The 22,640-nt window shown below is 51.5% G+C and overlaps 1 protein-coding gene across 9 annotated transcripts in view; it reads right to left on the reverse strand.

The window, feature by feature from the left end:
- The window catches only part of ARNT2 (aryl hydrocarbon receptor nuclear translocator 2), a 193,190-nt gene that overhangs the window by 25,409 nt on the left and 145,141 nt on the right, over positions 1 to 22,640 (reverse strand). For all 9 annotated transcript variants that reach the window (XM_035727987.1, XM_027570451.2, XM_035727983.1 and 6 more), the window contains 4 exons: positions 11,587 to 11,663; positions 10,791 to 10,925; positions 8,527 to 8,601; positions 3,059 to 3,210 (listed from right to left, as the gene is read on the reverse strand). In XM_035727987.1, coding sequence (XP_035583880.1) covers positions 3,059 to 3,210; positions 8,527 to 8,601; positions 10,791 to 10,925; positions 11,587 to 11,663 — 439 coding nt within the window. The remainder of the gene's footprint in view (positions 1 to 3,058; positions 3,211 to 8,526; positions 8,602 to 10,790; positions 10,926 to 11,586; positions 11,664 to 22,640) is intronic.

Consider the following 22,640-nt stretch of genomic DNA (forward strand, 5'->3'; position numbering starts at 1 on the left):
AGTGAGCGCCCTTGGGAGGAGGGTCCCTCCTGTCCTTCTGCACGTCGGACCAGCGCCAGCTGCCGGGAGGCTGTCTTGGAGGCCATGGGCGGATGTGCTCATTCTCTGCCTCCTGTGTCCTCACAGCATGCATCTATCCATCCCTCTGCCTCCTTGTGCTCTCCAGGGACACGGCCCTTCCCTGGCGGCGGGTGCCCTGCCTGTCCTGGAACCTGCCACAGGCCCGTGTCCTCCCGCGGCACTTGGTGGGCACCCACTGCATTGAGTCTCGACAACAGCACCCAACTCGCATGAGGGACGCTTGTACAAACACGGGAGTGAGTGAGGAAGGGTGAAAAGTAGAACAAAGCCAAAAACCCAGGAAGGGAGATTCAGTCCGCTCTCTGACCCGAATCTAGAGGACGCTGCCAGGTGCCTGCCAGGAACGGGTCTGAACCACGCAGGGGTGGCCTGGATGTGCTGCAGAGCCGATTCATGGACGGGCCAGCCTCGGGTCTGACAGCAGGGAGCAGGCTGTCCCCACGACACCCCGAGACACCTCCCATCGCCTGGAGGGGCAGTCCTCGGCCCCCACAAGCCGGGCAGCACGCCCCCGGCCGTGCGCAGGTCAGGTATGGGAGGGGGGGCGCGAGGCAGCAGGGCGGACGGGTGAGGGGGGCTGCATCAAAGACAAAGACGGCTCTCACTGATCCAAGCCAGTATGTTGGCATCAGAAGGTTCTAGAACAGCGTCCAGGGCCCTGAATGCCTGACAGGCTTGCCCGTCTGCACGACTCCCAGTGGTGGCAGCCGGTGTGACCACAGGGGGACCAGGAGGCCCACGCTGCAGCGAGAGCCGACGCTGAGCAAACCAAGGCGGCATGCCGTCCTCCCCCGGGGCTCCCACTGCCCGTCTGGCTGCCCCCCAGGCCGCGAGTGCACGGTCACCCCAGCCTCGCAGACCCAGGGAGGGAGATGGCACTGCGGTCGCCTCCCCACTCTCCGAGTGAGGAGCCTCCTTCTCCCCAGGCCGGGGGAAGCCGGGGGAGTAACCGAGTTTGCCACGTAGCCACGAGACCGTCTCAGACACGGGGAAGAATAAAGCCACGCTGTTTCTGCACGCTTGGGTCTCTGACTCCTATGAGCTCCTGCTGGACCTGCAACCAGGAACGTCGTGGCTGGAAGATGGAACCGGAAGAGCCGAGCGCTGGGCAGGCCAAGGGAGAAGGAGCAGAGGGAAAGGAGGTGGTCACACACTTTGGGGGGATGACCAGTGGTGATGGGCTGCCCGGTCCCTACACCTGCTGGGAAAGCGAGTTAGCAGAGCTGGGGGCCAAGGCCAGGCTGTGAGGGGTGACGAGGAGATGGACAGCAGCGGGGGCCCCAACAGAGGGCTGGCAGAGAAAGCTCCGAGGGCCAGGGAGACCAGGGTCTTCCCTGTTCAGGAAGCCGGTGCCTACGCCAGGGTCTCGGGAGGAGCCCACCGCAGGGCCTGGACAAGGAGCGTGGCCCTCGGAAAACAGAGGATGTGCTGGGAGGGCCCGGTCGGCCCCGGGGACCCTCAGTCCCGCCAACAGGAGGCAGGACGATCTGCCTGGAGCTTGAGGAAGCAAGTGGGGCGGTGCACCTCCGGAGCCCAAAGCAGGTGGCGGGCAGCCTGCAAGGGGTGGACCGGGACACGGCGCACCCTCACGGTGTCTGTCAGCCGGGGCCGGCTCCGGGCCCACCGCGCCCCCCACGCTGCTTCACACACACCATCTACGCGCAGGACCTGAGGCACAAGGTTGTTCTTCTCCCCACTTTACAAACAAGGCAACTGAACCCTGGACAACACAGTGACTCGTCCAGTGGGGGCCAGCGCTGAAGCCCAGGTCAGCCACCGCGAGCGGCCTCGCATGAGGGGACTGGACGGTCCAGTTCTGTGCCTTGTGGGCCAGGAGCAGGGCTGAGGCTGAGACACAGGGGGGACTGCCCAGAAAGGAGGCGACTGCAGGGGGCCCCGGGGGCATGCCCCAACCCAGGGAGCTGGGAGACACGGGGGGCCAAGGCCCCGAGCAAGCTGCAGGCTACGGTCACTGCTGGGGTGCCTGGCCGGGACAGCTGTCAGACGAGGAGGGGAGGAGGCAGGGGTGACACCCACTCAGAGCTGGGCCCGGGAGAATGCAGGACGGCGGTGCCACCGACCAGCGTGGGCACACGGGGATGGCTCCGCGGCGGCAGCTCATCTCAGGCCCCGGCAGGCCGCGGGGTCCCCGACACCGACTCACACAGGCTTGGGCATCATTTTGCCTTTGTTCACACTGGTTCCCTGGCCTTGCATTTCCTCGAGAATAAATCCAGGCAGGAGGCGTGACATGCCTCTCGCTGGGAGCCTGACCCCAATCCTCACGGCAACCCCACAGGAGAGGTGTTATCACCCCTTTGCCCAGAGGGGGCAGCGAGCACTGACAAATAACACAACATACAACTCAAGGTCACGGGAAGCGGGGGTCAAGCCCGGAGCCCGGGGCCACGTGCTAGCACGCGTGGACATAGGGGGAAGCCAGTGGTGATTCTGGGACAGCAGGGCCTGCAGCAGGAGGAACGTGCCGACGACTGGGCAGCAGGGGAACTGCGTGTCTCCGCAGCGCCATCCCCAGCCCCGGCCCCCGGCCTCGGAGCTGCCGCAGCCCCAGCCTCACTCCCCGGCCCTGCTTCAGAAGGGCCAAGAAATCAGGCCCTAGCGGCCAGCATGCCGGGCAGCCGGAGGGCACCTGCAGGGCACCCGGCTCACCCCCGCTGGGCTCTGCGTGCTGGGGGCACAGCGAGGCCGGGGGAGCAGGACACCTGCATGGGGTGGGGGCATTCCCGTGGCCTTGGGGTTCTTACAGGAGGGAGGGGGGACGGGAGCATGGCGGGGGGCGGGCGGGGAAGCAGTGATGCGGCCCGCAGCCCCCCTCACCCCCGGGGCCTGCTCCTCCCACCCCGCAGGGACCGCTAGCCAGAGCCCGTGGGGAGAAAGGGCTCCATCCAGCCCGGGACTCAGGAAAGGCACCCAGACCTGGCGGTGGAGTAAGGGGTGGGGTGTGGCGAGCACGTACTTGACGTTGGTGTTGGTGCAGATGACGTACTCAATCTCGTCCGAGTAGGGGTTCTGGAATGTGAAGCTGCTGGTGCGGATCAGCATCCACTCGCGGTTCTTGGTGCGCAGCCGGTACATGACCGACAGCACCTGGCCCTTCAGCTTTACCACCTGAGGAAAGTCGCGCAAGGAAGGTCAGTGGGAGGCGGGAGAGGCGCCGGGCAGGCTCAGAACGGGGCACGTGGCAGAGACGGCGAGGGAGCCGGCTGGGCTGGCGGGGCTTCTCCCCCTTTGGAGCAGGCCCCGCACTCTGTCCACTCTCCAGAACGTTTTATATCAGGACCGCTCAGCTTTTTCAAATCGGGTCACGTCGATCTATACGCCCAGTGCTTCCCTGTCCACCTGGGCTGCTAGGGTCCTGGGTAACGAGTTACATTCTAGCGCTGGGTTTGTTGCTTCACACCTCACGCTAAAATATCCTTAACCCCGGTTTACCACTGTTAGTTGGATCGAGCACTCTCTGGGAGGGGGTGTAATGAAAGGACAAATCCGTACGCGTCATCTGTGTGTGCAGGCGTCTACTGTCCCGTTCACGCTGCAGCACGGTTTCCGAACGACTTCCCAATGTACATCCTCACGGGGGTTTGGTGAAGGTGGGTTTTACTATTTATACAGGTTTAATACCGAGTCTTAGAGAGGAATTAAACAGGCTGCCCAAGATCACACAGCTCTGCTGGGAAAGCTGAGAAGGAACCAAGGTTTTACTTCCGAACCACAAGTGTGTTTTGCCTGCTCTTGTGCTCCCTGTAGACACACACAATCCATGCACAAGCAGACGTGGAGCCGTGGGTGTGCACGCACAGGTGCAGAAGGCACACGTGCAGAAGGCACACTCGGCCGGCAGCTCTTGTGGCTGCAGCAGAAACAGGCGAGGCTATGAATGGCTGGCGGGTGGGCCTAGGCTTGCGTGAGAACATACCCCCAGGACAAAGCAAGACGGATGGGGCTGTCCTCTCCACAGGCCTGTGTACCCCAGATCCTGGGGCTGATCAGGACAGAGAAGGCTCTAGGCCCAGGGCAGCCAGCTGGCTTGACCATGAGCCCAGAGTATGATCAGAGATAAGAACCGGGACCTGGCCCCAGGGTCAGGGAGGGCCTGATCCCGCCTCCTTAACTCACTCACTTGTAGTTTATTTCTGGCTGGATGTCTGTGGACAGCCTGGGGACAGGGATAGGGAGGGACCTCTTGGTCACCTGAGTCCTGCCCCCCCCCCCCCCACCAGCCCCGAGCTTGGCACGGAGCAGGCACCTGGAGCACATTTTCTAAACTTCCTCAAGGGGTCTGTCGTCCCATGAGCTGGGCTGATGCAGCCTGGGCGCCCATCCTCTTTCTGCACCACCCCTGGGGAACCCAGACGGAATGAAACCTGAGGCGGTTGGACTCCCTGGTGGGAGAGCCTGAGTGATAAAGAAGCCAGACCACACCCAGGAGGACATACACACTGGGTGAGGCGAGGCCCGGAGGCTCAGGGGCTGTGGCCTGTTGGCAGGTGTGCGGTCCCAGCAGGAAGCTCGCTTTCCCCCACAGGGCCAGGGGTCAAGGCGACGTGCCCCTGAGGTTGGCATTCTGAGGGTCCCGTGGGACAAGACACAGGGGAAACCGGCAGCCGCCTCGCATGCTCTGAGACCCGTGTCCTTGGCCCTCTGAAGAAGCGGCACACAAAGTGTCTCTCCTCAGCAGAATGCCTGAGATGGTGGGAAAGTCTTTAGCTTCATGCAACAGACACTTGGCCAAGGTGCCGCCTGTGTGCAAAGCCGGGCCCTCGGGCTGGAGAAGGGGCAGTGGGAGGCTGCGGCAGCCCCGCACCCTCCCAGGGGCCCGGGTCCTGGCTAAGTGTGTGACACAGGTCACCTCGTGTGGGCCTCCCGATGGCACTGTGTGCATCTGGAATCTGAGCCCCAGAGGAGTTAAATATGCCGCCAAGACCTCCCACTAAGCCATGCCCGAGGCAGGACGGGGTCCTGGATCTCCTGACCCCACGGCCCACTGTCTCCGTGAACTCCTTCGCCAAGAAGGAAGAGAAAGCAGGCTGAGTCCCCGCCCAGAACCACACAATCAAGAGGCACGGGGCCACCAGGACACCGTGGGGTCCAGAGAGGGTTCCTGAGGGAGGCGGGGCTGGGAACTCCCTGGAAGGTGGGTAGGTGGGTACATTGTCAGCGAGTGAAGCTCCCTGGCAGGAGGCATGTGCTCCATGTGTGGGAACCTGGGCCGTGGTGGACACCAGAGGCCGGGTGGGGCAGGGCTGCACCAGGGTCCCTCCATCCTGCCGAACTCGGGTGCCAGGAGACCACCCAGGCCGGCCCGCCCCGTGCTTCGTGAACATGGCTCCATGGCGGAAGGCACGCAAGAAGAGAGCAGAGGGGGCAGCGGCACCCTGCTCTGGGCCTGCGTCTCACTGGGTCCCACTCTTTCCTGGCTGCCGGGTAAATGGTAAGCTGGTGAGGGTCCAAGAGTGGAGCCAGGAGCAGACTCGGGTTTCCTGGCCCCTGCGCAGGCACAGGCCACCCCACCAAACCCAAATTCCTCAAGAACCTGATGGCACTCTAAGGGTCTCACGTCCGGGCCCCTCAGATGCTTTAGTTTAAATCCAGAGAGTTCCAAGGCTGACTCTGAGCTGACACAGCCCCCTCTGTGCTTCTGCAAAAATAAACCACTTCCCTTTATCAACATTTGTCCCCCAGTGGCTGGGGCCCAAAGAACACATGCAAGGGGCCAAGGCCAGCGCTCCAGGATGTCCCCGTGGCTGCACGGCCCCGGCCCGCTGAGTTCTGGGACTGTGCGGCCGCCGGCTCTCAGGAGCAGCTCTGGTTTCATCTCCCGCCTGCTGTGAGGTAGCCGTGCACGGGGCGAGAGGTCCGTGAGCTGATGCCACTCGGGGTCCGGGCTTACATTCCTCCTGTTTCTGTCCAAAACCACCCAGCTTCTGATTGTGTCAGCAGGGTAAAGCCTCAGCGTGCTGTCCGACGGAGAGGCCTGTGTGCACGGTGGCAGGGGAACGTGCTGGAAGGGGGTACCTCCAGCCCTCACTCTGTTACCGCCCTGCTGTGGGACTCGGGGCAGGCAACCAGAACTCTCTGTGTCCCGGTGCCCACCGTGAAGATGGGGCGGACGATGGATGGTGTGGGCTGAGGATTATGAGGCCATGTGGGACCAGGGGTCTGGCTGGTCACTAACTGTGTAGGGAGGCCCATTGCTGCTACAGCTTCATTTCCACAGATCCAGAAAAGGGAAGCTGACCCAGGCCAACATCTGTAATAATCTCCACGTATTTGGCAAAGATGAGGCATGAAAGATGCACTCTGACCACGCTTAACCATTCTCACTTCACATCTTTCCAGAATGGAAGTCACCGTCCATTTAGACCACTTTATTAAGAGCCGCTCACCCACAAGCAAGCTCCTCACTCGGTGGTGGGCATGATGGTGAAAAGCACAGACGTGGCACCTGCCCACAGGGAGCTGATGTTTCAGTGGGTGGGGGGGACTCAGCGGACAAACAAATAAAACAATTACAAACTGCAACAGTTGGGCAGGAAAAACAAGAGGCTGAGAAGGAGGGTGGGGGGCCTTCTCGGCTGGCGTGGCTGTGGACAGCATCTCTGAGGTGACAGGAATTAAAACCTAATCAAGAAGATGTCGCTCCTGGGAAAAGTGATGGGACTGCATTCTAGTCTGGAGAGTACATGTGCAAAGGCCCTGAGGTAGGAAACAGCATGATGTGTTCAAGGCACCAGATGACCCATGAGACCAGGTGCCAGGAACGAGTACGGATAAGACACATGGGACAAGGGTCACCCTGGGCTTGCGGCCGAGGTACGGAGCTTGGACCGGATTCCAGGGGCTCTGGGAAGCCACTGGCACATTCAAGCAAAGACGTGGTGAAGCTGAACTCATGTCTCCCGAGTGGCATGGAGTGGGCAGGAGTCAAGCAGGGAGCCCAGCACGGACCCTGCCACACTGCTTGAATTGAGAGCAGGTAGCCTGGCCGGGGTCGGCAGGAAGGAGCAGAGGGAGAAGGGGCCGGCTGCACACGGCTTCAGGGGGTAGCGGACATGAGGGCCGCATGTGGGGAGCGAGACCAGAGCAGGGGGGCTGACCGTGTCTCGGCTCTGGGCCTGTGCAAGCGGGGGGCACCGGGGGGCCAGAGACAGTCTATGCTGTGTCCCCGGGGTAAAGTCGCCAAGGGAGATGCTACAGGGAGAACAGGAGAGAAGGGAGGCAAGGACCGAGCCCGAGGGCGCAGGGCTTGCAGAGGCAGAGCGGGGGGCTCAGAGAGCCACCCCAATGTGGGGCAGGAACAGAGCAGTGGGCGTCTGGGGAACTGGCCGTCAAGGGGCTCATCTAAAACATTGTAAAGCTCAAGGTTAAGGGCCTGTTCCGTCAGATGAACGAGGCACTATCATCCCCTCCTAGAACGGATCTCAAAGGCCCTCGTCCTGCAACGCTGTCTGGTCCTCTCTTTCCTGGGGCTCTGGCGAGCTCCCAAGGCCCCGGAGGAGGAACCTGTCATCTGCCGTCGCGGCCGAGTGCGGGCCCAGGAGGGGACAGGCCCTCAGACCCCTGGTTCTCCCACCGTGTGGTCTTAGGCCCTCCCCTCTCTCTCCCGTGACATGATGGTGATGATGCCCCCCCGCCCAGGACAAGTGCCCGGTGTGCACACAGGTGTCTGCGGCGCCCGAGCGCGACGCAGAGCAGGTGCTCAGCACCGGGCACTCACGGGGGTGACGCTCAGTGATGCAGCGACGGGCGGCCCCCCTTCCAGGCTCCCCTTTGCCGTCTCGGCCAGAGCGCCACCAGGCCCACACCGGTCCCCTCAGGCCGCCCCTCCACACCCCACCCCTCACCACCTCCACAGCCACCCTGTGCCCCTTGTTCCAAGGGTTTCCCACACTTGCTCTCCGCGTACCCGCGCTACCAAAACTTTCAAAAACACTGCCCTGCTTGCGGTCCTCAGAGGAGCCCTCCCGTAAATGACGCGGGGAGAACTTCAACTCCTCCGTGTGGCCTCAGCAGCCTCCACTGCGGGCCTCCTCCTCCCTGCCCGGCGGTAAGTCTCGCTCCAGCCCAAGGGGCTACACGTAACTCCCTAATACACCACGTTCTTCTGCATCTCCGGGTGCCGGCCATCAGTCTGGAATGTTCTGTCTTGGGGGCAGGCTCATCCCAGCCCTCCCAGGGCTCCCTCCCCTGGGAGACTCTTCCTGCCTCGTCCCCGCACCATTAACCTCTCCATCGCCGGCCCTTCGTCCAGACACAGGCACGGCTTCCTGATGGGTCTGCCCTCCCCACGCGACTGGGAGCCCCTCGCCGCGGGGTCCCTGACTGATGCCTTGGGTAGCCCTACGCAGCCTGCCTGGCGCACCCTGCCAGCCCGCTGCCCGGGTCCCCGGTTCTATGTCAGCCGTCAGTGGGCGCTGGCGGTACCTGCTGAAAGCTCTCACGCAGGTGGCTCTGATCCTCGGAGTGGCAGAATTCCAGAATGTCCTTTCCTAGAAGATCCTGAAGAAAGACACAAGCTGTGAGAACCCACGATGCCGCTTCCCATCATGGGATGCATCGCTGTCGGACAGCAGTGGTCCGGCACCCCTTCACCCCACGTCCCTTAGCTCCCCATCCTCGGGGGCGAGTGGCCGCAGGACGTCCCCTGGGCCGATGATGGAGCCGGCTTCTGGACCCTGCCTGCGTTCCTCCGGGGCACTCCTACCCACTCTCGTCCCCCGGGGCGCCGGGTCACTTCAGAGTGCAATTCTATTTTGTTTGCCGTAGAGAGGCACACTGTAATGAACATACTTCAATAAACATAAAAAGAAAGCAAACGACAGCACGAGGACAGACGTGCCTGCCAATGAAAAACTGGAATGGCTGAAATGCAGAAGTGGAAGCTGTCTGGTGGCCAGACAGACGCTGGGACCACACGGTAACTGTACCGACCTTCACCCGTCCACTTCTTACTCAAAGCACCTAGCACAAGCCCGGACAAAAACCAACCAGGATCACAGACACCATCGCAAGGGAGCGCCACACGTGCGACAGGAATGGGGTCCCGCTGGATGTGCCTTAGGCAGCGAAGGATCGAAGTGAATTCACGGATCGGAACCCAAACCGGCAATGGCCTCTGGGGGAGCTGACGTGGACAGTGGGAAGGCGGTCTCATCTGTGTGCCAAGAAGCATCTCGATGCTCGTGGAAGGTGCGGGGGGCAGATGGATCTGGAAATACTCTGCCAGCCAAGGTTACGGTGACTTTGGAAACTGATTAATTTGCCCCCTCCCTCCTTCCAAGGATCTCAAGTTTGCATGAATCTAGAGATGTAGAATTATACGAATGGTTCCAATATTTCAATTTGGACTGTTTCTAGGTCTTCTTCTTTTTTTAAGTTTATTTATTTAAACAGTCTCTACCCCAACATGGGGCTCGAACTCACTGTCCCAAGATCAAGAGCCGTGGGCTCTTCTGAGCCGGCTGGGCGCCCCCGGACTGTGTCCTAGTTCTAAAATAATAACATGTACTTGAAATACCCAACATATCCCAGATTTTGTTCCTCAGAACAGAGATCTTTTCTTTCCTTCCTTTTTCTAAATGCTTTTTATTTTGGAAGAAATTTGAATCTATGGGAAAGTTGAAAGGATCATGTGATAAACACCTGAATATCCTTTACCTAGACCGTCACATCTGCATTTTTCCTTCTTTCGTATGTATGTAAATGTAAATAAATGAAAACTATGAGAGTATATATAAATGAAATCTCTTTCGTATCTACACACACACACTGAAAAAGCTCTTGTTGAATCATCTGGAAGTAGCAGACAGTAGGACACCTGTCTCCGAAGTGTGTATCTCAAAAATATGACATCCTTCAAAACCCTAACGTTTCCATACTACACCTAAAAAAACACATGAACATTCCCTCGATTATCCCCCAAATGTCTTTTCTGGCTACCTGGGCCCACTGAAGGCTCTCACAGTGCATACTGTGGTTTTTCTCTCCTTGGTTTATTATTACTTTTTTAAAGATTTTATTTATTTATTTGACAGAGAGAGAGAGAGCACAAGCAGGGGGAGCGGCAGAGGGAGAAGCAGTCCCATGTGGGGCTCCATCCCAGGACCCCGGGATCATGACCTGAGCCGAAGGCAGACGCTAAACCGACAGCCACCCAGGCGCCCCTCTCTTTGGTTTATTTTAATCTAGATTACTTTCTCCTGACTTTTAGTGTCTCTTATGATGCTGACTTTTTAAAAAAGATCTGGAACAAAGACCTGAAAATATGCCCCTGTAGACGCAGGTTTCCAATCCATTTGAGAAACAAGGGATTAGGTGAAATTAAGTGAACATTTTTTCTCAAGACGTTTCAGAGTCTTTCGCATTAATATTGTTTTTTTAAGTTTGCAAGAAGGAGGTGTCCTGTCTGGTGTTCGTCTAAGTTAACTGATCTGAGAGCCCTGTTCTCACAGAGCGTTCAAGTCTGACTTGTGAGCAACCGGCAGACAGACAAGAGTTACTGTTAAGCAGGGCAGCCGAACCCAGTGTTTGCTTTGGAAGGACATGACTCTCTCCAGGAAGGAATCTGGACTTTTACGCCATGTCCCCTACACCGTCATTCTGCTGGATCTCGAACAAATGAGAGAGAGAAGTGCATTTTAAGGAAAGTTAAATCTCTAGCCAACTGCCATGAACTCAGAACCACCTACCTGGGGCTGGTAGCCGATCACGCTGATGCATCTCGGGTCCACGAACGTGATGATCCCATCAGAGTTATGCCGGGATAGGAACTCCGTGGGCACCGACATCCCGCTCATGTCCATACACACGGGAGAGCTGGTCACCTGGAAAGGGGACATCCACACTGAAGTGGTTCTGCCTGCAGAGAGCCGCACCCCCGGCCTCACGAGCCCCGTCTGCACCCGCAGAGTCGCACCCCCAGCCTCACGAGCCCCAGTGTGAACCTGCAGAGAGTCGCGCCCCCAGCCTCATGAGCCCCATCTGCACCCGCAGAGTCGCACCCCCAGCCTCACGAGCCCCAGTGTGAACCTGCAGAGATTCGTGCTCCCAGCCTCATGAGCCCCGTCTACACCCGCAGAGTCGCACCCCCAGCCTCATGAGGCCCAGTGTGAACCTGCAGAGTCGCACCCCCAGCCTCATGAGGCCCAGTGTGAACCTGCAGAGATTCGTGCTCCCAGCCTCATGAGCCCCGTCTGCACCCGCAGAGTTGCACCCCCCAGCCTCACGAGCCCCAGTGTGAACCTGCAGAGAGTCGCGCCCCCGGCCTCACGAGCCCTGTCTGAACCCCACAGAGTCGCACCCCCCAGCCTCACGAGCCCCAGTGTGAACCTGCAGAGAGTCGCGCCCCCGGCCTCACGAGCCCCAGTGTGAACCTGCAGAGAGTCACGCCCCCGGCCTCACGAGCCCTGTCTGAACCCACAGAGTCGCACCCCTGGTTTCACGAGCCCCGTCTGAACCCACAGAGTGTCGCGCCCCCGGCCTCACCTGCAGTCTTCCGATGGCCACGAGGCAGTACTTGCTGCCCTGCCCCACCTCAGCGTCCTCCTCGGGGATGGTCATTCCTGGAAAGAGAAAAGCCAGCGTCATCCACTACGTGCCCAAGGTGGGTGGCAAAGGGGCAAGAGTGCCCGGATTTTATCTGTGCAATCCAAAATACAGATCCATGCGGACCACCTGGGGTCTGAAAGGTAGCCAGTGAGTTAACTGGTGCCCACTCCTGTCCGCTCCCCTCTCCCTGCCCGACGCCTTTGGTACCTTCCCGGGGCCGTAGCATCTGCACGGGGCACAGGAACTCAGGGAAGATGAAATGCCCATCATTCATTTTGCAAAATTTGGCCAAAACACTAGGAAATCTTTACAGCTAACAAGTGTAAGCGGGCATTTCCGGTTATGTAAATGTTTCCTTTACAAGGGTTAGAAAGGAGAAACAGGTGATGGTTACTGAGCACTGAAAACCAGCGCTCGATGGGGGCGCCTGGCGGGCTCCGTCAGTGGAGCCTGCGACTCTTGATCTCGGGGTCGTGAGTTCGAGTCCCACGTTGGGTGTAGAGATGAATTAAAAATAAAATCCTTAAAAAAAAGAAAAGAAAAGAAAAGAAAACCAGTGCTCTGGGCGGGCAGGACTTGGTAAAACAATCCCCCGTGTTGTTTGGTCAGGAAAGAGTCTTCCGCTCTGTGCAGCTAGTGAATTGTCCGTTCTGTCTCATCCCCATTTTCCCTGTTGGGAGTTTGGTCCTTTGCCCCTCAAATTTCAAGATCTCGTCACATATTAAGGGATACTGAGTCCTTGTTGGGAATATGTTCTCCTAGTTGGTCTCCTGTCCTCTGACTTTGCTTCTGGTGATTGAACAACTTTATAATTTTTACATAGTCGGATTTATCAATCTTCTCTTGTATTACGTTTGTTATTAAGATACCAGCAAGCTCTTTGAGGGAGTCCTAGAAAGCCATTTCCTACACCAAGGTTTCACCTGTGTTTTACTCTGACACTTTCATGCTTTCGCTTTTTACATTTACATTCCTGAATCCACATGAAGCTATTCCCGTGTCGGGTGTGAGATGCAGATCTAATTTATCTTTAGCAGAATGGCTGTCCGCGGCATGGCTGTTCACAGTGCAGTGACCTGAGGTGTCCCCTTTTATCACCATACTAAAGCCCCACATGTATTTGGAGCTAATTCTGAACTTTCTCTTCTAGTCTACTGGCCAGTTGTCTATTAAGCATCAATACTATGCAATTTTATTATTTTTTATTTTTTTTAAAGATTTTATTTATTTGAGAGAGAGAATGAGAGAGAGAGAGAGAGAACATGAGAGGGGGGAGGGTCAGAGGGAGAAGCAGACTCCCCGCTGAGCAGGGAGCCCCATGTGGGACTCGATCCTGGGACTCCAGGATCGTGATCTGAGCCGAAGGCAGTTGCTCAACCAACTGAGCCACCCAGGCACCCAATACTATACAATTTTAATTGTAGAGGCTTTACGGTAGGGTTCAGTATCTGTAAGGCTGTTACTCTCTTACAGTTTTTCAGTGTTTTCTTAACTATTCTCAGATATCTTTTTTTTTACATGAACTTCAGGATCATCTTATTTAACTCCATCAGATAGCTTGCTGGTTTTCTTATTTGGCTTGCATTAAATTTATAAGTTAACGTCAGGAGAACTGACATCTTTATGATGCTGAATTGTCTTCCCCAAGAACAGGGGATGTTTTCCCATTTGTTTGAGGCCGCTCTTGTGCCTTTCAGGAGCGTTTAAACATTTCCCTCACATATACTTGTATTTTGCATACTTACTAAAATTACTCCTAAGCCCTTAATCATTTTTGTTGCTATAGTCAATGGGGTTTCCTCTACCATTATACCTTCTATTTATTGTTTATGTATACGAGGACTATTGGGTTTTGTATGTTAATATTGTGTTGTGCTATTTCACCAAATTATTTTACTATTTCAGTTAGTTTTATTACTGGCCCACTGGGCTTTTGCAGGTGTGCCAGCATATTATAACTGAAAAGAAGTAGTCTCCTTCTTTTGTACACGTGTTTACCTCTGATTTCTCTCTGGGATGGGCTAGTATCTCTTACAATGTTGAAGAGTGGCAGGGAGTGGGCATTCCTGCCTTGGTTCTCATCTTATTGGAAATGTCTCAGGGGTTTTTCCATTACAAATAAGATACCTTTTCGAAAGAGAAATTATTCCCGAATCACTGTTTGGCTTTTTTGCAGATCGATTTAATGCCTTGTTTAATAGGAGACAGCTGGATTCTTACACCTGCTGTGCACACAATCTATTACAATGGATCGTGTTACCTGTGGTATATGAAGAAAATGAGCCCTCACATAGGCAGGGAGCTGGAGGAGGGAGAAGTTTCTCCAGATAATTGCGGATATTCTTCTTTGATGTTTTCCTAAGTCTTTTTTTTTTTTTTTTTTTTTACTTTTTTTTTTAATTTTTTTATTGTTATGTTAATCACCATATATTACATCATTAGTTTTTGGTGCAGTGTTCCATGATTCATTGTTTGTTCATAACACCCAGTGCTCCATGCAGAACGTGCCCTCCTCAATACCCATCACCAGGCTAACCCATCCCCCTACCCCCTCCCCTCTAGAACCCTCAGTTTGTTTTTCAGAGTCCATCATCTCTCATGGTTCGTCTCCCCCTCTGACATACTCCCCTTTTCTTCCTCTCCTGTTATCTTCTTCTTTTTCTTTTTTCTTAAAATATGTTGCATTATTTGTTTCAGAAGTACAGATCTGTGATTCAACAGTCTTGCACAATTCACAGCGCTCACCGTAGCACATACCCTCCCCAATGTCTATCACCCAGCCACCCCATCCCTCCCACCCCCAACCACTCCAGTAACACTCAGTTTCTTTCCTGAGATTAAGAATTCCTCATATCAGTGAGGTCATGTGATACATGTCTTTCTCTGATTGACTTATTTCACTCAGCATAACACCCTCCAGTTCCATCCACGTCGTTGCAAATGGCAAGATCTCATTCCTTTTGATGGCTGCATAATATTCCATTGTGTATATATACCACCTCTTCTTTATCCATTCATCTGTCAGTGGACATCTTGGCTCTTTCCACAGTTTGGCTATGGTGGACATTGCTGCTATAAACATTGGGGTACACGTACCCCTTCGGGTCCCTACATTTGTATCTTTGTGGTAAATACCCAGTAGTGCAATTGCTGGATCGAACGGTAGCTCTAATTTCAACTGTTTGAGGAACCTCCATACTGTTTTCCAGAGGGGTTGCACCAGCTTGCATTCCCACCAACAGTGTAGGAGGGTTCCCCTTTCTCCACATCCCCGCCAACATCTGTCGTTCCCTGACTTGTTAATTTTAGCCATTCTGACGGGTGTGAGGTGGTATCTCATTGAGGTTTTGATTTGGATTTCCCTGATGCCAAGCGATGTTGAGCACTTTTTCATGTGCCTGTTGGCCATTTGGATGTCTTCTTTGGAGAAATGTCTGTTCATATCTTCTGCCCATTTCTTGATTGGATTATTTGTTCTTTGGGTGTTGAGTTTGATAAGTTCTTTATAGATTTTGGATACTAGCCCTTTATCTGATATGTCATTTGCAAATATTTTCTCCCATTCTGTCGGTTGTCTTTTGGTTTTGTGGACTGTTTCTTTTGCTGTGCAGAAGCTTTTTATCTTGATGAAATCCCAATAGTTCATTTTTGCCCTGGCTTCCCGTGCCTTTGGCGATGTTTCTAGGAAGAAGTTGCTGTGGCTAAGGTCGAAAAGGTTGCTACCTGTGTTCTCCTTTAGGATTTGGATGGACTCCTGTCTCACGTTTAGGTCTTTCAACCATTTGGAGTCTATTTTTGTGTGTGGTGTAAGGAAATGGTCCAGTTTTATTCTTCTGCATGTGGCTGTCCAATTTTCCCAACACCATTTGTTGAAGAGACTGTCTTTTTGCCATTGGACAGTCTTTCCTGCTTTGTCAAAAATAAGTTGACCATAGAGTTGAGGGTCCATTTCTGGGCTCTCGATTCTGTTCCATTGATCTATGTGTCTGTTTTTGTGCCAGTACCATACTGTCTTGATGATGACAGCTTTGTAATAGAGCTGGAAGTCCGGAATTGTGATGCCGCCAGCTTTGCTTTTCTTTTTCAACATTCCTCTGGCTATTCTGGGTCTCTTCTGGTTCCATACAAATTTTAGGATTATTTGTTCCATTTCTTTGAAAAAAGTGGATGGTATTTTGATGGGGATTGCATTGAATGTGTAGATTGCTCTAGGTAGCATTGACATCTTCACAATGTTGATTCTCCCAATCCATGAGCATGGAACGTTTTTCCATTTCTTTGTGTCTTCTTCAATTTCTTTCCTGAGTATTTTATAGTTTTCTGAGTACAGATCCTTTGCCTCTTTGGTTAGATTTATTCCTAGGTATCTAATGGTTTTGGGTGCAATTGTAAATGGGATAGACTCCTTGATTTGTCTCTCTTCTGTCTTGTTGTTGGTGTATAGGAATGCCACTGATTTCTGTGCATTGATTTTATATCCTGCCACTTTACTGAATTCCTGTATGAGTTCTAGCAGTTTTGGGGTGGAGTCTTTTGGGTTTTCCACATACAGTATCATATCATCTGCAAAGAGTGAGAGTTTGACTTCCTCTTTGCCGATTGGGATGCCTTTGATTTCTTTTTGTTGTCTGATTGCTGTGGCTAGGACTTCTAATACTATGTTGAATAGCAGTGGTGAGAGTGGACATCCCTGCCGCGTTCCTGACCTTAGGGGAAAAGCTCTCAGCCTTTCCCCATTGAGAATGATATTCGCTGTAGGTTTTTCATAGATGGCTTTTATGATATTGAGGTATGTACCCTCTATCCCTATACTCTGAAGAGTTTTGATCAAGAAAGGATGTTGTACTTTGTCAAATGCTTTTTCTGCATCTATGGAGAGGATCATATGATTCTTGTTCTTTCTTTTGTTAATGTATTGTATCACGTTGATTGATTTGCGGATGTTGAACCAGCCTTGCAGCCCAGGGATAAATCCCACTTGGTCGTGGTGAATAATCCTTTTAATGTACTGTTGGATCCTATTGGCTAGTATTTTGGTGAGAATTTTTGCATCCATGTTCATCAAGGATATTGGTCTGTAATTCTCTTTTTTGATGGGGTCTTTGTCTGGTTTTGGGATCAAGGTAATGCTGGCCTCATAAAATGAGTTTGGAAGTTTCCCTTCCATTTCTATTTTTTGGAACAGTTTCAGGAGAATAGGTATTAATTCTTCTTGAAATGTCTGATAGAATTGCCCTGGGAAGCCATCTGGCCCTGGGCTTTTGTTTCTTGGGAGATTTTTGATGACTGTTTCAATTTCCTTAGTGGTTATAGGTCTGTTCAGGTTTTCTATTTCTTCCTGGTTCAATTTTGGTAGTTGATACATCTCTAGGAATGCACCCATTTCTTCCAGGTTATCTAATTTGCTGGCATAGAGTTGCTCATAATATGTTCTTATAATTGTTTGTATTTCTTTGGTGTTGCTTGTGATCTCTCCTCTTTCATTCATGATTTTGTTGATTTGGGTCATTTCTCTTTTCTTTTTGATCAGTCTGGCCAGGGGTTTATCAATCTTGTTAATTCTTTCAAAGAACCAGCTCCTAGTTTCGTTGATCTGTTCTACTGTTCTTTTGGTTTCTAGTTCATTGATTTCTGCTCTGATCTTTATGATTTCTCTTCTCCTGCTGGGTTTAGGCTTTCTTTGCTGTTCTTTCTCCAGCTCCTTTAGGTGTAGGGTTAGGTTGTGTATTTGAGACCTTTCTTGTTTCTTGAGAAAGGCTTGTATTGCTATATACTTTCCTCTCAGGACTGCCTTTGCTGTATCCCAAAGATTTTGAACAGTTGTGTTTTCATTTTCATTGGTTTCCATGAATTTTTTTAATTCTTCTTTAATTTCTTGGTTGACCCATTCATTTTTTAGTAGGATGCTCTTTAGCCTCCATGTATTTGAGTTCTTTCCGACTTTTCTCTTGTGGTTGAGTTCTAGTTTCAAAGCATTGTGGTCTGAAAATATGCAGGGAATGATCCCAATCTTTTGGTACCGAATGAGACCTGATTTGTGACCTAGGATCTGATCAATTCTGGAGAAAGTTCCATGGGCATTAGAGAAGAATGTGTATTCCGTTGCTTTGGGATGGAATGTTCTGAATATGTCTGTGAAGTCCATTTGGTCCAGTGTGTCATTTAAAGTCTTTATTTCCTTGTTGATCTTTTGCTTAGATGATCTGTCCATTTCAGTCAGGGGGGTGTTAAAGTCCCCCACTATTATTGTATTGTTGTCAATGTGTTTCTTTGCTTTTGTTATTAATTGCCTTATATAATTGGCCGCTCCCATGTTCGGGGCATAGATATTTACAATTGTTAGATCTTCTTGTTGGATAGACCCTTTAAGTAGGATATAGTGTCCTTCCTCATCTCTTATTACAGTCTTTGTTTTAAAATCTAGTTTGTCTGATATAAGGATTGCCACCCCAGCTTTCTTTTGGTGTCCATTAGCATGGTAAATGGTTTTCCACCCCCTCACTTTCAATCTGGGGGTGTCTTTGGGTGTAAAATGAGTCTCTTGCAGACAGCATATTGATGGGTCTTGTTTTTTAATCCAATCTGATAGCCTGTGTCTTTTGATTGGGGCATTTAGCCCATTTACATTCAGGGTAACTATTGAAAGGTATGAATTTAGTGCCATTGTATTACCTGTAAGGTGACTGTTAACTGTCTGTTGTCTGTGTTCGTTTCTGCTCTTTGCTGCTTTTAGGTTCTCTCTTTGCTTAGAGGACCCCTCTCAATATTTCTTGGAGGGCTGGTTTCGTGTTTGCAAATTCCTTTAGTTTTTGTTTGTTCTGGAAGCTTTTTATCTCTCCTTCTATTTTCAATGATAGCCTAGCTGGATATAGTATTCTTGGCTGCATATTTTTCTCGTTTAGTGCTCTGAAGATATCTTGCCAGTCCTTTCTGGCCTGCCAGGTCTCTGTGGATAGGTCTGTTGCCAATCTAATGTTTCTACCATTGTAGGTTACATATCTCTTCTCCCGAGCTGCTTTCAGGATTTTCTCTTTGTCTCTGAGACTCGTAAGTTTTACTATTAGATGTCGGGGTGTTGACCTATTTTTATTGATTTTGAGAGGGGTTCTCTGTGCCTCCTGGATTTTAATGCCTGTTTCCTTCCTCACATTAGGGAAGTTCTCTGCTATAATTTGCTCCAATATACCTTCTGCCCCTCTCTCTCTCTCTTCTTCTTCTGGGATCCCAATTATTCTAATGTTGTTTCGTCTTATCGTATCACTTATCTCTCGAATTCTGCCCTCGTGATCCTGTAGTTGTTTCTCTCTCTTTTTCTCAGCCTCTTTATTTTCCATCATTTGGTCTTCTATATCGCTGATTCTCTCTTCTGCCTCATTTATCCTAGCATTTAGTGCCCCCATTTTTGATTGCACCTCATCAATAGCCTTTTTGATTTCGATTTGGTTAGATTTTAGTTCTTTTATTTCTCCAGAAAGGGTTTCTCTAATAACTTCCACGCTTTGTTCAAGCCCAGCTAGTATCTTTAAAGTCATGATTCTGAACTCTAGGTCCGACATCGTACTAATGTCCGTATTGAGTAGGTCCCTGGCTGACGGTACTACCTCTTGTTCTTTTTGCTGAGGTGATTTCTTTCGTCTTGTCATTTTGTCCAGAGGAGAATAGATGAATGAGAGAACAAAAGGCTAACAGGTTTACAACGTCCCCAGCAAATATACTGTATACAAATCAGAAAAGACCTGAAACCAGGGGAAAAGAAAGGGAAAGAAAGAAAAAAGAAAGAGAAAAAGAAAAAAAAAAAGAAAAAAAAGATAAAAACAAAAACAAAACAATTCAAAAAAGGCAGAATATGATCAAATATGATCAGGCTAGTGCATAGATCAGTGCCACACACTAGATTTTGGGCGTATTTTGGTCTGTTAGAAAAAAGTGCCTCCTAAAATTTTAAAGGAAGAAAGACATATATGTACAAAATAAGGGTTGATACAATGAAGGGATGGAAGATGACTGTAAAGATGAAAATTATAAAAGATTTTATAAAAGGACTTGGTAAGATAAGTTGTTTGAAAAAAGAAAGAAGATTTAAGGAAAAAAAAAAAAAAAGGAAAAAGGGAGAGAATGTGATCAGGCAGGAGACTAGAACAAAGCCATACACTAGTGGTTTAGGGTATATTTTGATCTGTTAGAAGAAACTGTACCTCAAAATTTTAAAGAGAGAACAACTTATATATATATGCCAAAAACAAGGATAACTACTATGAAGGGATAAAATATGACTCTAAAAATGAAAAAAAAATAAAAAATGTTTTTTTTTTTAAAAAAGGGATTTATTAGATGTTGGTTGAAAAAGGGAAAAAGAAAAATAAAAAAAAGTCAACAAAAATTAACTTTGATGAAATAATGAATCATGGTAAAAAAAAAAAAAAAAAAGAAGCCATGAATCTATGTGCAGTATTCCCCTAGCGCTGGAGTTCTCCTATTCTCCTTGATCGATCAACTTGGTCTTGGCTTGCTGGCTGTTTGTGTTGATCTTCTGGGGGAGGGGCCTGTTGCTGTGGTTTCCAAATGTCTTTGCCGGAGGCGGAATTGCCCCGCCCTTGTCGGTCCGGGCTAAGGAAGCTGCTCCAGTTTGCTCTCAGGAGCTTTTGTTCCCTGCAAGCTCTTGGTACAGCTTTGGAGGAGCAGGGCGAAAATGGCGGCCTCCCAGTCTCCGCCCGGAGGAGCCGAGAACTCGGGGCCCCACTCCTCAGTGCGCCCCCAGAGAAAAGCAGTCACTCCCGTGTCCCCGGTCTCTGGCTGCACTCCGTGCTCACCTGGCCTGTGATCGAGCGTTGCTATCTCTGGCACCTGACCCCGCTCGGAGTCTCCAAACCCAGCAGATCCCTGCAGTGCGTTCCCGCACCGCTCCTCCCCGGGAAGGAAGGGGAGTCTCCCCGGATCTGCTGCTTGTTGGGTCCTTGCTGGTGGAGCCGTGTCCCGACTGGGCCACAGATCACAGTTTATGGCAACCCCGAGCTGAGAGCCCGCGACTCTGCTCCGTATCTGCAGCCGGCTTCCCCGCCCCGACACCTGGGAGCTCTGCCGCACTCAGGCACCCCCGGTCTCTCTGTGACCCCAAGGGTCCTGAGACCACACTGTCCCGGGAGGATTCCACCCCCCGCTTAGCCACTGCAGCGACGTCCCTCCGCCGAGCCAACTTCTAAAAGGTCCGATTTTGTGCTCCGCGGCTCTAGCACTTGCCAGAAGCGGCCGACGGAGGCCCCTCCCCCGCCGTCTATCCTCCCGAATATCGCCTCGGATTCACTTCTCCGGACGTCCTACCTTCCAGTAAGTGGTCGCTTCTCTGTTCAGAGAGTTGTTGCTACTCTCCTGTTCGATCTCCTGTTGAGTTCGTAGGTGTTCAGAATGGTTTGATCCCTATTCAGCTGAATTCCTGAGACCAGACAAAATCTAGGTCTCCTACTCCTCCGCCATCTTGCTCCCTGTTTTCCTAAGTCTTGACAAGGGGTTGCTTCTTAAAGGTTAATTGCAATGTCAAATCCAAAACTGTATCAATGAATTTTTTAATATTCTGTTACATTAAAATAGATTGGTCTAACACTTGGACTGGCTCCTTTACTAACACAGGAGTTTGAACACGATGTATTGGTCACTAGGAAAATACTGGTTCATCAAATTATACGGATCTAAATGCCAACACATTACAATAAATAATATTTTTAAGATCACACTTGCTCATATCACCATGCGTTTCATCAGAAACAGTTCTAAGTATTGGTCAAGACCATGGTGGTGGATACAAGTTTTCTAAAATTCAGATTTTCACTAGAAAGCTTTAATTTTATCACTGACAGCAAATACTGTCATTTATTTTCCTTGATGTGACAGGTTCATTTTAACTTTTTGTGAAAATATCTTTGCCAAACGCACAAGTTCAAATAACCATAGTTGGTTTGCTCGTCATCCTTTCAAGAAATGGTGTTTCATAAAAGAAGCAACTAGTTTAGCTCACAAACTAGCTCACAGTTTAGCTCAAACAACTGTGCATGTGCTTTTCCTTGACACAACCACCATGCTCTGGTATGCAGCAGAAGTCACCTTACACATACTTCCCATTTCGGGGTTCATTCAAATTAGTACTTTTCACAGCTTCATCAAGGGCATACTTAAGTGAAACCAGCATTTTCAAATTCTGAAATTAGTTTTTGCTGCAAGTGTATATGGTGATAGAGAATCCCATGACCACGACGGCAGTTTGGTGCCATAGCCCTGACACATGCTGAGGCTCCAGCAGGTATTCCCCACCGATGCTTATGCACCAGCTGTAAGTGGAAAGGGTGAGTAACATCTTAGTGCTGGGATGAAAGCAGTTTAAATGCTGCATACCCCCGAGACCACCTCGGCGCGCCCAGGGTCCACAGACCAGCCTTAGGAGCCACCCCCCCCCTGCTGTCATGCCTGACTTTGGCCCTCCCAGCCTTGTCTACTGATCCTTTCCCCGCTGCCTCTACTTCTCACTACACATCAACAAGACCCAAGACTGCCCCCCCGTCTAGATTTGCCTCTGCAATTCCAGATCCTGACTCCACGTGCCTCCTAACAAGATCTGCCTCTGTCTCAGGCCCTTCAAACTCAACACTGCCCAAATCTTCCTGCCGAAACCTGTTCCTCTGTCTCCTCTCCTGCAGAGAAGACAGCTGGTGACCTGCCTGATGTGCATCCTCTCCCTCTTCCATGATGACAGAACCCTGATTTGTTGGGAGTGATGCTGTGTCCACCCCGTTAGAGGGACACAGCTCTGCCTGTGGAGTGTGAGCAGAAGACCCTGAGTGAGGCTCTCAGGAAAGCTCCTCCTTCTGTGGAACGCAGACATGCTACTGAAGCCCCCATAGCCAAGGTCACACAGGAAGCCAAGGTCACACGATAAGGAGCATGAAGCAGGAACTTCTCTAGTGACGGGATGGTCACCACATCCCCCCCATATGACCGGCCGT

This window comes from Zalophus californianus, chromosome 6 (genome assembly GCF_009762305.2).
Source record: "Zalophus californianus isolate mZalCal1 chromosome 6, mZalCal1.pri.v2, whole genome shotgun sequence".
Classification (NCBI taxonomy): Eukaryota; Metazoa; Chordata; class Mammalia; order Carnivora; family Otariidae; genus Zalophus; species Zalophus californianus.